The 17,606-nt window shown below is 53.5% G+C and overlaps 1 protein-coding gene and 1 pseudogene across 1 annotated transcript; one reads left to right on the forward strand and one right to left on the reverse strand.

Moving 5' to 3' along the window:
• Positions 1-254: 254 nt before the first annotated feature.
• ODAD1 (outer dynein arm docking complex subunit 1) lies at positions 255-14,905 on the reverse strand. Its single transcript, XM_069457875.1, has 15 exons — positions 14,860-14,905; positions 14,376-14,468; positions 13,075-13,174; positions 12,711-12,900; positions 11,620-11,742; positions 11,161-11,274; positions 8,861-8,928; positions 6,169-6,356; positions 5,875-6,009; positions 5,140-5,222; positions 4,820-4,988; positions 1,510-1,673; positions 1,302-1,399; positions 919-997; positions 255-840 (listed from the first exon to the last, which is right to left on the reverse strand). The coding sequence occupies exons 2-15, from the start codon at positions 14,443-14,445 to the stop codon at positions 271-273; spliced, it is 2,151 nt and encodes a 716-aa protein (XP_069313976.1). The 5' UTR covers positions 14,446-14,468; positions 14,860-14,905; the 3' UTR covers positions 255-270.
• Positions 9,762-9,885, forward strand: LOC138375229 (U4 spliceosomal RNA; annotated as a pseudogene).
• Positions 14,906-17,606: the final 2,701 nt, after the last annotated feature.

Genomic DNA, 17,606 nt, shown 5'->3' on the forward strand with positions numbered 1-17,606 from the left:
GAGGCGGACCTGGGGATGAGACAGAGGCACTGAATGGGAAACCAGGAGAACAGGAGATTGGGGGACAGAAGGCGAAGGAGGGTCGCAGACAGACAGGGACGAGGAGGCAGAGCGGAGGAGATGATGAAGGACAAATGGAAACAGATGGGGGGGTAAAGACACAGAGGCCTGGAACTAGGAGACAAAGAAGGAGAGTCACAAGGCAAACAGGGAGACAGAGACACAAAAGAGACCCTGCAGGGAGCCGGGGCAGGGTGGAGCCGGGCGGCCCTAGTAGTAGCACCGGGAGTCTTTGCTGGTGGAGGAGCCAGGGCTGGCGCTGGAGACGGGGCCGGCGCTGGAGACGCGGCCCCTGCTGGACCCGAGGCCTCTACTCAATTCTGACCCTGTGCCCCTGCTCTCCACACTGCTTCTAAAGCTTTCTTGGCCTTTACTGGACCCGGGGTACCCAGTGGACCCCAGGTAGCTGCTAGAACTGACGGGTCTGAAGGTCACGCGGCTCCCACTGGAAGCATGGGTGGATGTCGGTGCCTGACTGGCACTTGTGGAGCTGATGGTCGCACGGCCTGCACTGGAGCTGGGGTCCCCAAGGGTAGCACGGCTAGACAACTGGCCCACGCCGGAGCTGGGGACGCCAAAAGTGACATGGCTAATGGAGCCAGTGCCACGGTCTCTGTTAGTCCTGTTGATCAAGATGGACCCGCGGGTAGCCCTGGGGTCCCTGGGGGTCACCAGGGCGGTGGTGGGGCTGGTCCGCTGGATGCTGGAGAAGCCCACAGTGGGAATGCTGCTCAATTTCGTGGCCTCATTCAGCTCCTGGGCCTGCTCCAAGAGTTCCAACTGCAAGAAGAGGCAAGTTAGGGTCCCAAAGGGACGCTGAGGTCATTGTCCCCAACCCTGGTGGGCTCCCACGCTCACCGACTTCAACACATGGCTCAGCAGCTCCTCCTTGCTCATAGGATAGTCATCTTTGGCCTCAAAACCTGGAGGGTCCTCTCTAGAGGGGAGGAAGAAAACTGGAGAAAGCTAGACTCTCGACCCACGGAAGGCAGGGGTCCCTCCCTGCTGTGCCCACACCACTTCTGGAGCACCCAGGGCCCCATCTTCCCACAGAGTTTCCCCTACTCCTACAGCCCCTACTCCTTCAGGGTCCTCGAAGCTCACCCTTCACCTGCTATCCCCCAGGGCTATGCCCACCACCTGGCCCCCCAAAGCCTCCCAAGACCCTCCATCCCACTGCGTTCCCTCTGCCCCGGAGGAACCGCCTGCCTCTTCCTCCTCCCCCTTGCCGTGTGCCTCACAGGTTGTCAGGGAGTTGAAGTGGGGTTATCTTCTTCGGAAGGTCCTCAAGGCTCTGGCCCAGCACCAGGAGGGCAGCATTGGCAAAGGACATGTAGCTCTGGGGAGTGTTGGAACCCAGCAGTCAGCTCAGGCCCAGCCCCCAGGCGCTGGCCCCCAGGCGCTGGCCCCCAGGCACTGGCCCCCAGCCCAGCCCACCAGGCTGGCCACCTGGGAGTCAAGGAAGGCCTGCACCGTCAGGAGCTCCACCAGCCGCTTCTCAATGATGGCCAGGAACAGGCCTATGTCCCGGTCTCGCATCTGGTTCTTAACCCCGAGGAGGTCGTCAATGATGCTACTGTCACAGTGGGCGTTGGTGAAGAGGAGCTGGATACCTGGGTCAGGGAGGGACTGGGTGTCAGGGATCTGGCACCTCCCACAGGGTGCCAGCCCTCTCCCTGCCCAGGTCCCCACTGCCCCATTCTGTGGAGACAGCAGTCAAGGCTCCAAGACCAAATGGGACTTGGTGAGCTCAGCCAGCCAGGCAGTGGCAGAGCACCGCTGTGCGCCCAGCCCCGGGGCTCGGGAACAAGGAAAGCAAACATCAGGGAGTGAGCGGTGACAAAGGCACCGCCACGGGGAAAGCCTTCTTCACATACCTCAGCTAGAAACAAACTCAACTTCCATCCCACCCAGCGATTCCACGGCTCAGGATCCTTCCCGAGGAACACTCACACGCCTGCTCCCCAGGAAGCAAAGGATCCGAAGCAGCACTGGAACTGTTCTCTTTGGTTTTTTTCTAATGTTGGACCCCAGTTGCACATGACAAGATTAATCATTGTCCTTGGCCGACCCACTGGTCACTGTCGTGACCCACCCTCACGCTGACCCGCACATGGCCTGCTTCTACTTAGTTAACTGACTGGCTATTGTTAATGAAGCTAGAAGGCACCCATGACCTTGACAAAAAGCTACGTCCAACCTTCCCCACCCATCCCTGTCCTCTCCGACACAAGCACACCATTGTCCCAAATCCCGGATCCATCCGTGCCCCACTTGCCTTTTTATATAGTTTCATTGCATTTCTGTGTGTTCCTTAAACAGACACACCATTTCTATGTATTAGTTGTGTTTAGCTTCATAAAAGGAGTCTCAGCAGTATTGTGGATAACAGCTAACAATTGGAAAGGACCTAAATGTCCATCAGTAGAGAAATGGATAACTCCGGAACAGCCATATTGTCTGTGAGTTAAATTGTGTCTCCCAAAAACTCATGTGCTGGAGCCCTAACCCACAATATCTCAGAATTTGACCTGATTTGGAAAGAGGGTCATTGCAGATGTATTTAGTTAAAATAAGAGGTCGCACTGGAGGATAGTAGACCCCAACCCCACAGGACTAGCATTCTAATAAAACAAAAAGGGGGAATTTGAATACAGACACACATGGAGAGAAGGGACACAGGGAGAAGACGGCCATCTGCACGGGGACAGAGGCGTGGAACAGATCCCCCTCACAGCCATCAGAGAGAACCAGCCCTGCTGACACCTTCATTTTGAACTTCTGGCCTCCAGACCGTCAGACAGTAAACGGGCGTTGTTTAAGCCATCAGTCTGTGGCACTGTGACGCAGCAACCCTAGCAACCTAATACACATATTAATATTAAGCAACGTCAAGAGTGCGACAGCACTATATATTTTACTATGTTTCTATTACTATCTTACTGTATTATTATATATTAATATCTTTTTATTACTGACATGGCACCAAGATATTGCATGCAGCCCTGCTGGCTCCCTGATTTTAGCCTAGAGAGACCCATTTCAGACTCATGACCTACAGAATATGATGATAATAAGTTTGTGTTGTTTTAAGCCACTCAGTTTGTGCCCGTCTGTGACAGTAGCAATAGGAAACTAATACAGGGATCATGAGTGCAGCTGGGCACAGTGGCTCACGTCTGCAGTCCCAGCAGCTTGGGAGGCTGAGGTGGGAGCATCCTCCTCTCCAGCTTGTCCTTCAAAGTAAGCCTCAAGCATCGCTGCCTCCAGGAAGCCTTCTCAGTCGTCCCAGCAGAAACAGAGTCATAGGTGTGGGACCCATGCAGTGGCAGGCATAGGGCCCAGTGCTCAGGGGCCCCACATTCTGCACGAGGCCCTGCAAATTATAGTCCTGCACCCCAGACCGAGTTAGGGTCTCCTCTTGCCCACAGTGCCCTGGGTGTCCTCCATCCTAGCCCCCAAGTTACCGGTGCCCAGTCCCCCTGTCAGTTCCCTCCTGGGCCTGCCCCACTCTGCCCTCATCGCCTGGCAAGGGCTTGGCGCAGCCATCTTGATAGAGGAAGGGAGGCTCCACCGTTATCTGAGCTCCTACTGTGTGCCACGAGGCAGCTCTCCTGCTCGCTCCCCCACCACCCACCTTGCTATCTCTCTCCATCCGTCATGCCATCTAACTCTCATGACAACCCTACAAAGCAGGCACTGCCATCCCCGCTTCCAGAGGGGCTTGGGGAGAGGAGGCCACACACCAAGGTTCAAACCCAGGACACTGACTCCTGAGCGCTCTGCATGGCTACTGCCCAGAACGTAAGAAAGACAGAAGGCTGCAACTGGATATCCATAGGAAGGATTAAAAGAAGAAACTCTAGGCCCTACATCACACCATACATACAAATTAATTTGAAATAGGTCACAGATTTTAATGTGGGAGATAAAACAGTAAAACTTCTAGTAGAAAACATAGGACAATGCCTTTGTAACCTTGGGGTAAGCAAAAATTTCTTAAGCAGGCCACAAAGTCTCTAACAACAAAAAGAAAAGTCAATAAATTAGATCTCATCAAAACTAAAAAATAAATTTTAGTTAATCACAAAAAAAGAGTGAAAAGGAAGCATTTCACAAGAAAGTGAGAAGGCAAGCCTTAGTGTGGGAGAAAGTAATTGCCAGGACTGGTATCCAGAATAGACAAAGAACTCTCACAACTCACTTATAACAAGACAAACAACCTGATTTAAAAAAAAAAAAAAGTGCATAAGATTGCACAGGAACTTCACAAAGATATCCAAATGGCCGACAAGGTGCTCAATAGCACTGGTAGTCGGGGAAATGCAAATGAAATTGATAGAGATAGCACCGCACACACTGGCATGACTGAAATTAAATGGCGGCAACACGAAGGGTTGGTGAGGGTGCGGAGCATCTGGAACTCTCATGTGCTCACATGGTGGGGGTGTAAAATCTTGCAACCAGATTGGAAAAATACGTGACATTTTCTGATAAATATCAACGCATACCCACCCAGTGCCCCAACAGTCCCACTCCTAGGCACTTATGGACAGATGGATGGATGGATGCATGGATGGGGGAATACTGGAGAGACGGTTGGATGGGTGGACAGATGGATAAGGGAGACCCATACGCAAGAGTACAGAGTCATCCATGCAGTGCCTCCCAGCAGCCAGCCAGGACTGGGCCCTCCGTGGGCTCTTGGCATCCTTCCAAATGAAGCCCCAGCTGGGAGAGGGGTCCCTTGGGTGCTCACCAGCCTTGACCTTCTCCAGCTGTGTCCGCAAATCCTGGACGCGGGCCTCGAGCTGCTCAGCGTCTGAGCGCACCTTGTCCAAGCACTGCTCCAACTCTTTATGCTGCTGCTGCTGCAGCGAATGCCGGTTGTCCTCACTGGTGTGCAAGGTCACCAGGGCCTCCTGCAACTGCGGGGACAGGGGCTGAACGCTGGGCCTGGCCCGTAGCCTGGAGAGTGGGGGCAGCACTGTGAGGAGGAAGCAGGAGGGAGGGCTAAAGGAGAAGAGGGGCAAGCAGGCACGGAGAAGGCGGAGATGGGGAAGGGCGGGCCTCACTCACCTCCTTGATGTTCTCCTGAAGATGCTCCAGCTCTGAGTTTTGCTCGTTGATGAAGCTGAACTCGGCAAAGTTGCGCTCCTCCACTGCGGAGCGTCGAGAAAGGAGGGGTGCAGAGAGACGGAGACAGACATGCAGGACAGAGAGAAGAACAGACAGACACACAGAAGGCCAGAGAAAGAGACGTTGAGAAAGACCACACAGAGACCAACGTATGGAGATGAACAGACAGATGGAGTCACAAAGAGACAGGGAAATAGGGAGAGACGGAGAGATACGGAGACACAGAGAAAATGGCAGATGTGGGTAAAGAGAGAAACAGAGAGGGACGGGGTTGAGGGAAGATGTGGAAAGTACCAAGGCCCAGAAGCAAAGGAAGGGAGATGAGAGAGAGACAGACACACACAGCAAAATCGAAAGGAACAGAGGGCAGAGAGATGCAGGTCCAGAGGGACAGAAACACAGAAGGAAGGGGGCAGACCTCAGACAGGGATGGGAGAGAGATTGGGAGGGGGACACCAGGCACACAGAGATGGGGAGGAGGCAGAGACAGGGCCACGGTGAGAAGCGTGTCCCAGCAGGCGCATGTCCCAGGCCTCACTCCTCTAGTGCAGGGCGGAGGCATCCCCAGGACTGGAGCTGAGGCCCCGTGACAGTGATGGAGACGGTCTGCACTTGACTCAGGGGCTGCTAGGACTGCACCCCGGCCTCCCCACCTCCTCCCAGGGCCACACTCACTCTCCAGGTACTTCTGCACCAACAAGTCAGGCTCACTCTCCCCAGTCAGCTGGGACAGTTTGTTCAGGGCGTCCTCATAGCGCAGCACCAGCTTCTCCTGGGAGGTCTTCCGGAGGCCTTCCGCCCTCTCCCGGGCTGGGGAAAGAGGGAGCAGCGAGGTCAGCCTCCCGGGCGGCCACCAGTGCAGGGGCCACCTGGGCTCAGCCCCTGCCCTCTGCAGCCTGCGAGGCTGGCCCTGCCGGGGACTCCGGGGCGCTGGGCCATGGGAGGCGGAGGCAGAGGCCCAGGCCTCACCGCGTTTTTCTTGCTTCTCCAAGGCAGCCAGATCTGGCTGCCGTTCGTTGTTCTTGAGCTTGAGGAAGCGGTGCAGCTGCTCCAGGTGCGCGATCTGCCGCTGCAAGATCTGCGTGTCCGTCTCATTCTGGGCCACCTCCTTCTCCGTCCGCTCCCGAAGCATGCCCATCTTGGCCTTCGCCTCGTCCCTGGGGGGGAGGTCAGCCCAGGGTCAGGAAGATTGGAGGCTGGATTGGGGTCAGGCTGGGGACCAGGGATGGGTGGGGTCAGCCTGAGGCTGTGGGAGATGGGCAGGGTCAGCCTGAGGTCACAGGAATGGGGCAGAATCAGGTTGCAGTCACCCTGTGGTCACAAAAAGCAGAGAACGTTCCAGGTTCCCAGAGCTGGGTCAGGATGGGGTTTGGGAGCCGAGTTAGGGCCGAGGTGCTAGGCCTTGCAGGGGAAGGACGGCCTTGCCCACAGATAGGCACTGCTGGCGCGCAGGCACAGAGGAATCTAGGAGGCCGGCATTCTTATGTGACCTGTGGAGCAGGAGGCAAGATGGTGACAGTGGCACAGCAACAGATTATGACTAGACCCACAAAGGTGACAAGGTCATTGTGCTGGAGTTTGGGGTTCCATGTGGTTGGAAATGTAAGAGGCTTGGACAGTCCAGGGCCTCACAAGTATAGGTAGGTGACCACGATTAGGATATTGGAGACACCCTAGAAGCCTCACTCATTGAACATCCCCGTCCCACTCCATTGAAAATGTAGATCTTAAGCTTTTAAACACAGTGCAGCCAACTGTAAATTCGGAGTACTCCAAGCCTACTTCACAGGTCACAGGGTCACAGGTCACAGGGGCATCAGGTTGGGAGATGTAGCAGGCCAGTCTCCTCAGGGTCCCTGCCCATAGACCACTCTAGTTCTACCTCACCTTTGCCAACCTCGGCTGACTCTATTCAGAGCACCAGCTTCTTGCTCTATCCAAATTCCTTTAAAGCTAACTTGGCCCAATCCTCCTTGGTAGGAAGCCTTCCCTGACAACCACTGGCCCCAGCGCCTAGTGACCCTCAGGGATCAGGACTCATGGTTCTCTACGTCTTGGGCTCCATGCCAACCGAGGGTCAGGGAAGAGGAAACCCAGTTTCCGGAGAGCCAGGCCCGGCAGGGCGTGCTTTACAGCAGGGTTCCATGAATCCCCACCGCAGCTCCGGGAGGTAGATACCGTCCTTACTGCCAGTCACAGTGGAGGAAAACTGAGGCTCAGAGAGGGGAAGTGATCTGCTCCAGGTCACCCGGCAAGGAAGCTCTGGAGGCAGGGACTGGCCAGACACAAGTGCAGCCTGATGCCTTCTCCTCCCTTCTAGCTGGAACCACCCTGTCCTCACGCCCAGCCAGGCTGCCCACTGCGTCCACTGAAGGAGGGTTGGCGGAGGCGAGTTCCTGACGATGCACAAACAGGCCAGCAGGCTGTCACTTGTGGGATTGGCCAGGCCAATCAGATTCCCTCTCTTGAAATTTGAATGGGGAAGTGCTAAGAATGAGACAGCAGGAATACATAAAAAGAAGCCGGGAAAGGTCGTGACAAGGCCAAGTTATGAAAACCACTGAAGCTGTGTTTAAACAGGACCCTGAAGGCAGACCAAAGGTAAGAAACCACAGGACCAGCCACAGTGAGCAGTGAAGAACTAATGCACGCCACAGCGCGGATGGGGCTCAAAAGCATCACACTCGGTCAAAGACGTGACACAAAAGGTCACATACTGCATGATTCCATTTATATGAAATGTGCAGAATAGGCAAATCCATAGAGATAGAAAGGAGACTAGCGGTTGCCAGGGGAGTGAGGAAGGGGGGAAGGGAGAGGGACTGCTAAATGAGCACAGGTCTCCTTTTGGAGGGATGAAACCATTTCAGATCTAGATAGAAGCAGTGGTTGCACAACATTGTGAATGTACCAAATGCTTCCGAATTGTACACTTTAAAATGCTGGATTCTGTTATGTGCATTTTAACAAAGAAAGAAAAAGGGGAGGGGAGAGAGAGAGAGAGATAGGAAGGGAGGGAGGAAGAGGAAGAGGGAGGGAGGGGAAAGAAATCACAAAAACCATAAGACAGACCTGGGCTATACCCGATGTCACGAGGACTCAGGAACCTCGTGACAGAAGCCATGAGTAGAAACCAGACACCGAGCAGAAGGTAGGAAGGCATCTGGAGCAAGAAGAGAACAGGGCTGGAGCAGAGATGGAGAGAGAGAGAGGGTGTGGAGCTCTCTCTGAGACGCTACACCTAGAGCAGCTTCAGCTCCTCAATTGCTTATCTGAAGGCGGCCTGAGACAATATCTGTCCCTTTCAAACAATGCTAATGAGCAACAATCCACTTATTCTCATTCTCCAGATGCTTCCTGGGTTCCAGGCCCCCTGCTCCATGCACTGTATGTGCATCATCTTACTTAATGCCCTCTGCATCCTCAGGTGCTGGATGCCAACAACAGACGGGGTTGACAGAGGTTAACTCACATGCCCAAGGGTCAGGACCTGGTCCACTGAGTTGGAAAATCAGTGAGGGAGAGAGAGAAAGGGGTACAATATGGGGGGAAAAATTGGTTCTGTCATCTATTTCTTGAGTCCTGAACCTTCCCGTCACTGCCTTATGAAAAGGCACATCCTGAGTCCCCTGGGCCACCCCGGATGCCTGGGAGGCCCTACCTGGCAGTGTAGGCAGAGGTGGAGGAAGCAATGAGGTCGCTGACCGTCTGCCGCAAGTGGTGGATCTCCTGCCGGAGAGAGGACAAAATCAATGCCACTTCTTACAGTCTCATCACTCTAAGTCTTTCCATTAGGCCCCGCACTTCCCCGATAAGGAGTGAAGCTCCAAGCCTTCCAAATGTGGACACTCCTCATTAGCAGCTGCCCATGAAAGGGATTTTATTCTTGTGTCTGTATGTTTGTTTGTTTGTAACAGGGTCTCGCTCTGTTGCCCCCGCAAGAGTGCAGTGGCACAATCATAGCTCACTGCAACTTCAAACTCCTGGGCTCAAGCAATCCTCCTGTCTCAGCCTCTCTAGTAGCTGGGACTACAGGCATGCATCACCATGTCCGGCTAATTTTTAATTTTTTGCAGAAACAGGGTCTTGCTCTGTTGTCCAGGCTGGTCTCAAACTCCTGGCCTCAAGTGATCCTCCTATCTCAGCTTCCCAAAGTGCTGGGATTATAGGCTTGAGCCACCATCCCCAGCTAGGATTTTAAAGAGGTATGAAGTAAGAGAAAAGTCACATTTTCTCTGGAAACATGGAAACATGGCTGGAAACATGGCTCAGAAGGCTCATTTGGGGGAAATGTTTAACCTGAAATATTCCTAAAACTAACTTTCTTGTCAGGTGCAGAAATCTGTGTGAATTTTATCACTGTGACTACACTGTTCTGTTTTCTATTTCCATGGAAATATCTTTTCAGTGTTATGTGTAAAAAGGGTTCTTTCAGGAGAAAGGGGGGAAATTATATATACATGCATATATGTACGCACACATGCGTATATATACAGGTATATAAACACACATGCATGTGGGCACACACACACATTTACTTTTGCAAAAAGAAACCCAAAACGAGCTTTGAGCAGTGGCAGTCTCGTAGCCAATGAGGTTCGATTACTGCTAATTGCACACTTCCCAATACCTCACCATGACAACTTGAAATATAGTCAGCATTGGTAATTTCTGACTAAAAAAAAAAAAAAGAAGAAGAAGAAGACAGAAAGAAACCCAAAAGGGATAACCAGAAACTAAGGCAATTAGCAACCTATAGGGACCTGGTGGGAACAAGTAGAAGAGATGAAGAAATGATGTTTCTCTAGGATACCTTTTAGAACAGTTTGGATTTGGGAGCCTTGTTAATGTTTTACGTATTCATAAAGGAAACTAAATCAACAAAGATAGGAGAGAAAACTGAAGCTAAATACAAATCAAAGCAAGTGAATTTAACTATATTTCAGATGAAGAACATAACCACACATCGCTGGGACAAACTGACATCAGGTGCCTTCTGATACAATGCACAGAAAGGACAAACTATCGCCACTGTGGCTTTCCACCAAAAATGCAGACACAGAATCTAATCAGGAAGAAAAATCAGATGAACCCATCCTGGGGGACGTCGTACAACACAACTGGCCTGGATGCTTCCAAAATGTCAACACTGTGGGGAGACAAAAAGGGGCCAAGGGACTGTTCCAGATGAACAGAGCCAGGACAACTAAAGGCATCGTGGGAGTCTGGATGGGAGCCCAGAGCAGGAAAATCAGATTAGCTACAAAGGACATCACTGGGACAATCGGTGAACTTGAAATATGGACTGTTTAGAATTTTAACAATATTAAATTTCCTGACTTGCATAATCGTGCTGTACTTATGTAAGAAAACGGTGGTATTCTTAGAAAAGACACACGGAAGTACTTAGGAACCTAATGTCTGCAAGGTACTGTCAAAGAGTTCAGCAATCTATGATAATAAATTATTTCCGGCAAAATATTAATTATACACACACATACAGAAAAGGAGTGAAAGGGAGTGAAAGAGAAAGTAAACATGGTAAATTATCAGTCTCGGTGAAGGATATGTAGGTGTTCTTTGCATAATTCTTGCACCTTTTCTGTGAGTTTGAAATTATTTCAAAATAATAATTAAAGAGCAGGGGAGCTCGTTCTTCAAAGGACTTCAGAGGTTATTAAGATACCCGTGGAATGTAAATGGTCTTGCTAGCTTAAGGCTGCCCTGGGTGATAATATTCAAAATGACATCTGTGCTTTCTACAAATATAAATGAGGCTGCTTTCTCTGTGAGAGGTGTCCTCCAGCATTTCCCAGGTCTCCATGCCCTGTGGACTAAAGCGATCCTATGGCTCCAGTCAATTCCTTGAGGCCTAAGGGCTGGAGCAGGAAGAGCAAACAGCTGCGGTGAGGTCCTAGGTGAAGGTCCCTCTCTCCTCCCCTGGGTTTTGAGGCCACTGACCTTCTTCAGCTTGCAGTCCATGTTCAGATAGCGGTTCCTCTCAATTCGCAGCAGATCTAGCTCCTCCCGCAGGGTGGCATTTCGTGCCAGCTGGATGTCAAAGTGACAGGTGACCTGAGGGTGGGGAGGGATGGAAGAGTCTGTCTGAGGCCTAGCCTGCCTCCCTCCTCCACACTCAGCCAAGGAGGGCCACTTGTCAGAGGTGGGACCAGCCCCTTTCCTCTTTGGGGGTCCTGAGAGCAACATCTACCCCCTTCAAAAGACTCATCAATCTTTTTTCCTTGAGACTCTCCATCCCTCCAGGATGACACACACACACACACACATACACACACATACACATACACACACATAAACACACACCGTCCATCATTTCTGGAACATAACGCCTATGCTCAGGTCTTCCCCTGACCCCAAAGTTCAGGGCTGGAGAGAGCCAAGAGCCTGCCTGACCCTCACCCTGTCCAACTGGTCTTCTAGGATCTTGATCCTTCGCCGGATCTTGGATTTCTGATTCAGGATGAATCCTGGGGCCTTGACTTCCTTACTGTGGGTAAAGATCCGGTTCTCCCACTCCTGGATCTAGAAGAAAGAGGATGTCTGTTGCCTGAATGTAGGAGAGACTGAACGGCTGAGGGAGGACGGGCGACTGAGTGTGGCTGACATCTGCTGTCCCTGTGGCCTCAGAATCTCTTCCACCCTTCTGCTGACAGTACCCAACCCTCCATGTGGTTTCGGTGGGGATTCCAACCACAACATACCACCCTGCCAGCCACAGGACCCAGGTGTGGACAAGCACGGTGATTGGCCTAGAGATGGACATGTGATCTAAGCAGAGCCAGCCTGGCTCCTTTGCTGGTATCTGGGGGGAAGCACATGACATGGAAGGATGGGATTCCAGCACTTCTGCTATCATAGTCTCCACCATATGAAGGATCCCGGGAGAACAAGGCTAGGGGACAGAAGTGGAGATGAGAGCCTGAGAGATGGTAAGAATGAGTCTGATGACATTCGAATCCCTGGGTCTGCTCATGCCTGAAACCAGCTTCCAATGTATCTTCCCCATTTCCGTACTCATCTGTACCTGTGTGGGGTATGCTGTCTTCCCAGCCAAACTGGAGGCTCCGTGAAGACAGAGATTTTGTCTCTTTTGTCTGTGTCGGACACACAGTAGGTCCTCAACAAAACGTACAGACTAAATGAATAAATTTTTGCTTAACACTGTTTCCCAATTTGTTATGGGTTGAACTGTGTCCCTAAAAAAACTTATATGTTGAAGTCCTGACCCCCAGGACCTCAGAATGTGACCTTATTTGGAGACAGGCTCTTTACAGAGGTCATCCGGTGAAAAAGAGGGCATTAGGGCAGGCCCTAATCCACTATGACTGGTGTCCTTATAAAAAGGAGAAATTTGGACACAGACACGCACACAGGGAGAGTGCCATGTGAAGATGAAGGCAGAGATCAGGTGATGCATCTACAAGCCAAGAGTACCAAAGACTGCCAGCTGCCATTAAGTAGGATCCACAGAACCTGGTCTCAGAACACACCTCCCTGTCCAGGGCTCTGGTCTTCTCCTGCAGCTCCTCGACCTCAGCCTGCGCCCGGTCCCGGCACTTCAACAGGCGGTCCATGTTCTCCAGCCGTTCACTGTCCTGAAGCCGCCTGCTCTGGCTCTGGGCAATACCGATCTGCACCTGGAGCTTGGCCCGCAGCTCTTCCAAGCGCTGGATCTCCTCACTGCTCAGGCAGGGTGGTAGAAGAGAGGCCGGCAAGAGGGCAAAACTCAGCATCACTAAAGGTGGGCACGCTGCCCCTGCCCTCCCCCTTCAGACCCAGGAATCCAGCCCCCAGCCCCTTTAACACTCTCTTCCCCAGCTGTGGGGAGGAGGAGAGCCCAGGTGCTCAGCTCACAGTTGCTTGTTGATGCGCTGGTGGACTTCCTTGCTGTAGGCATGCCTCTCTCCCTCCATCACCTTGCATTGTCGCTGCAGTTTGCTCAGCTCCCAATCCACTGAGACCAGGGCCAGGCAAAGGACTCAGTGAGGAGCTGGGCTGCCAGCCCTTTCCTCCCCCCCCCCCCAGGACCTAGGAATTCTCATTCCTTTCGCGTTTCACAAACTGCAACTGAACTGCAGACCCAGCCCCCAACATGCCTCAAGGACTGCATCTTACTTCCTGTATCCCTCGTCCCTTCATACCCCAAGCTCGCCTCAGGTTCTGTCCCCTAAAACCCACTCCCATTCTGTGTTTAAGGACATATCTATTTCCCCACCAGAGGGCACTTCTGGAAGGCCTCTTGGTCCTCTGAGAACTGAGGCACAGGACCTGCAACTTGGGAAAGCTCTCGATCCATCCTTCCTTCCCCCCCACCCCACTGTCAGCAGCCCTCAGCCCCATCCTCTTGCCTCCTCCCTCTCTCAGCCCGTCCCCTGGGCTCAGGCCCCATCATTTCCTGTCTGGACCATCATCCCAGCCTCTCCTCAACTTGCAGCCTCCTCTCACAGTCCCTAAGGGTCTCGCTACACCCAGAGTGGACCCTCCCCTGCTCACAGGCCTGCCACGGCGCTCCAGTACCCTCAGGACAAAGTCCCAGCTCCTCAGCCTGGCGTTCAAGGCCTCAAGTGACCGGACCCTACCCACCTCTCCAGTCTTGCCCACCAGCTTCCCACCTCCCAAGGCCCAGTGGTTCTCAACCAGGGAGGCATTCTGCCTCCCATGAGCATTTGACAAGGTCTGGAGACATTTTTGGTTGTCACACTTGTGGGGAAGGGGGAGTGCTACTGGTATCTAGTGAGGAGAGGCCAGGGATACTGCTTGGCATCCTGCAAAGCACAGAACAGCCCCCACCACAAAGAATTATCCCACCCCAAGAGTCAACAGTACAGAGGTTGAGAAAGCCTCCTCTAGCCACACACTGTTCTCTCTGTGGAAACACCCTTCCCTTCTTTCTCCCCTTAGCAATTCCTGGGAGGAGTTCTGGGCCCCATTCAAACTTCTGCTGTCTGAAGTCTTCCTGGCCCAGCCCACTGCCCAGGCTTGGCCCAGTCACGGTGGTGCCCGGCGCCGCCTCCATTTGGGCACATGCCTGTTTCCCCACTAGAGGGCGCTCCTGGAAGGCCTCTCTGTCCCCGGGGTCCCGCCCCACAAGACCGGGAATTTAGGAAAGCCGAGGACTGGAAATGCGTGAATGAAAGCAAGAATGTGTGAATTACCCAGTCCTTCCAGAAGGATCTCGCTTCCCTCCTCGGAGCGGGCGCTGCTTGGCGAGATTCGCAAAGGCATCTTGGCCAAAGAGGACAAGGCTCCTGTAGGGGCCAACTCAGGACACTTGAGACTGCCGGCAGGCGAGGGCCGGGAGGAGGCTGGGCGATGAACTGCGAGGGGCTGGGAATCGAAAGAGGGTGACACTAGAACCACTTTGGCCTCTCTTTGAGTCTCAATTCCTCCAAGGGGTTGGAGAGGGACGCCTCTCGGGCCACTTCCCACCCCTTCTGACCTCCCACCTCTCACATTCTCGGTGTTGAGTCTTGGCTCGGACCCTGGCGCAGGGCGGGGGGCGGGGAGCGGCGGGGACAGATCTCCTGGGGTCTCGGTATCTCCGAGGTTGGACTGTTTGGTCACAGAGGAGGGGGAACCGGCCGGCTGTAGAGGAGCACGGGGGGCAGGGCCCAGGCCCTACCTGCTGCAGTGCCTGACCTGTCCTTGGTGCTCCAAGCTCACTGTTGTGGTCTGGTTACTGGGGAGATAAGGAGCCAATGAGCCCGGAGGACAGCGGCCGGGGAGGAGCCCAGGCCGTGGGGAGAGGGTGAGAGAGGAGGAGCGGAGGAGGCTGCGTGTTAGAAGACCAGAGGGGCTCTTGGGGACTTAGAACTGATGGGCTGGGGAACCCTCCGAGGGGCGGGGCTGAGGGGGCCTGCGAGGGACGGGCTGAGAAGGCCCGTGAGGAGAGGGAGAGGAGGGTCGAGGGGTTTTGGGGGGCTGGCGATGGGTGGAGCAGAGGCACCTGTAAAGGGAGGGGCTTAGCGGGGCTGGCGAGGGAACAGGCACGGGCACCTGTAAAAGCAGGGACTTGGGGGGGGCTGGCGAGGGAACAGGCACGGGCACCTGTAAAGGGTGGGGCTGCAAGGGTCGTGTTTGGAAGGATTTACGAGACGCCTGGCGGGAGGTCGGTGAGGGGCGACCTGAGCGTGCTTGAAGGACGCTGGCTCCAAAGACATGTGGGGCGCGGGCTAATCGGGAGGCGCTCAGGCTAGGAGGGCCTGGGGGAGGCCGGGATGGTCTGAATGGGGAGCACGGGGCTTTGAGGGGCTCAGGAGTGTCGCGGGGCTGTGAGCGATCGGCTGTTTCCAAGAGGGAGGGGCAGGAGCTGACAGGACCTGCAGGGAAACGTCTGGGCTTTGGGTCCGAGTGGTGCCTGTCTTTAGCAGAGTAAGACCACGTTATTTTAAGGATTCGTTAGCAGGGAAGCGGTGCCGGAGCCGGGATTTGTGAGAGGAAGGAGCACACACCACCACCTCAGTACCTCAGCAGCGGTTCACTACGCATGCGCAGCCAACGGCCTCTGGCCAAGCCTCCAAAAACCCTAGACATTCTACCGCGTCCGCGCACTGAGAGGCGGAAGTGGGCGGGGCCTTGGGCACTCCGTGGGCCCCCCGCCTTCCGGCCACGCCCCTTTCTGCTCACACCCTCGTTCTGCAGGGCACGCCCACTTCGCGGCGGGCTGCTGCCCACGTGGGCATCCCCGGGATGGGCGGGCGAGCCGTGGGCTCCTCTCCCTTCTGGCTGGGTGTGCCGACGCCTGCGGTTTCCTGTGGGAGGAAGCGGCCCGCGGACGCTCAGCTCAGCTCGTAGCCTCAGAGGCCCAGGAGGGGGAGCTCCCGCCACCGCCCTCAGGTTCCGTGATTCTCCCCCTTCCACAGGGTCCTAGGGTGGGGACCCCCCAGAACATCCCCAGGGTACCCAGGTCTGGCGCTGATTCCACTCAGGGAGCTTGACTCCGAGTCCTAGACCCCTGTTCACCTCCCCAGTTCAAGTTACCATCTTCCTAGCCCCTGGTTCCCCCAACTCCTCCCAAGACCAGAGTGGGACCCGTTTACCGGCACCCCAAGAGGCGCACATGACTCCCTCTGGCCCCTAATTTTTCCCTCAGTGATCCAGACTTCCAACTTCCTTGGGGATCCGAGTTCAGACCCCCAGTCTCTGTCCTTCTCAGAGGCTTAAGTTTGGGACTACTTATTCCCCTCCCCAAGAACTTTCATTTTGGATTCCCAGCTTGAGCCTTGAGACCCAGTGGACCTAAGAATTTGTCCCTTCCCCAATTCCTAGAGACCCTGAACCTGAGTCTCCCAGAAGTGAGTCCACTCAGGGCCCCAATGCCTGATATAACTAGCACATAATCTGTCAAGGGATTAGAGTTAAAAGGGAAAAAAAAAAATTTTAAATAACTACCACATACAGTACTGACTGTGTGCCAAACACTATTCTAAGAACTACCCTATGATGTATTTACTAGTAGCTCTATTTTACAGATGAAGAAACTGAGGCATGGAGACATTAGTTACTTGGCCCAAATCACATAGCCAATGAGTAAAGCAGCTTGGATTTGAATCCAGCCAGTCTGGCTCTAGAGTCTGTGCTGGTACCCCACATTCTGAGTCCCCCAGGTACACACCCATCCACTGACTTGTCCATCCTTCACCCCCCTCAGGGAGCCCAGAACACCAACAACTAGTCCACACCGAGCTCTGGCCCCATCAGATACCCAGACATCCCATCATCCAGTTCCCTTCCCTTGCAGGGACCCAAGGTTTGAGTTCCCCAGCTCACAATTGATCAGGACCCTGGACACCTGGTCCCATCCCAAGAGGCCTGGGTGCATAGTAGTTATCACCCCCACCCTAATTTAATATCCCAAGAATAAATAATAATAGTTAATATTAAGTCCCTGCTTCTGTTAAAACCTTCAATGGCTTCCCACTGCACTTCAAATAAAATCCAAATCCTCCCCTAGTCTTCAAGGGCATCCTTTGATTTTCCTTCCCACCACTCCCTCTGGCTCCCTCTGCTCCAGCCACACTGGCCCTTCTGTCTGCTCCCCAAACAGCCTGAGTTTGTTCTCAAGAGTCACTTCCTCTTCTCCCTAGCATTCAGATGACTCCTGTCTTCAGGTCTCAGCTCAAATGTCACCTCCTCCAAGAAGCCTTCCCAGATTACCTTGTTTGAAGTAGTCTCCCCCAATCCATTATCTCCATTGCTCTATTTTATTTCCTTCAAAACACTTACCATTATCTCAAATTTATCTTCATCATTGATATGTTTTCTCTTTATTGTCTGTCTCCCTCTACTACCAGACAAGCTCCATAGTAACAGCAGGACTTATGTCTGTTTTCTTCATTATTAACTCCTGGTTCATAGTAAATATTCAATAAATGTTTGTTGAAGGA

The sequence above is a fragment of the Eulemur rufifrons genome, chromosome 24 (genome assembly GCF_041146395.1).
Source record: "Eulemur rufifrons isolate Redbay chromosome 24, OSU_ERuf_1, whole genome shotgun sequence".
Taxonomy (NCBI): Eukaryota; Metazoa; Chordata; class Mammalia; order Primates; family Lemuridae; genus Eulemur; species Eulemur rufifrons.

What these genes read in the sequence shown, in the direction of transcription:
- ODAD1 (XM_069457875.1), bottom strand. Translation starts at nt 14,445, where the DNA reads ATGCCTTTGCGAATCTCGCCAAGCAGCGCCCGCTCCGAGGAGGGAAGC. An exon ending in ACCTCTGCCTACACTGCCAG is followed by an intron (nt 6,357 to 8,860) that starts GTAGGGCCTCCC and finishes CCTCCCCCCCAG; the next exon opens with GGACGAGGCGAAGGCCAAGA. An exon ending in TGAGCCATGTGTTGAAGTCG is followed by an intron (nt 841 to 918) that starts GTGAGCGTGGGA and finishes CTCTTCTTGCAG; the next exon opens with TTGGAACTCTTGGAGCAGGC.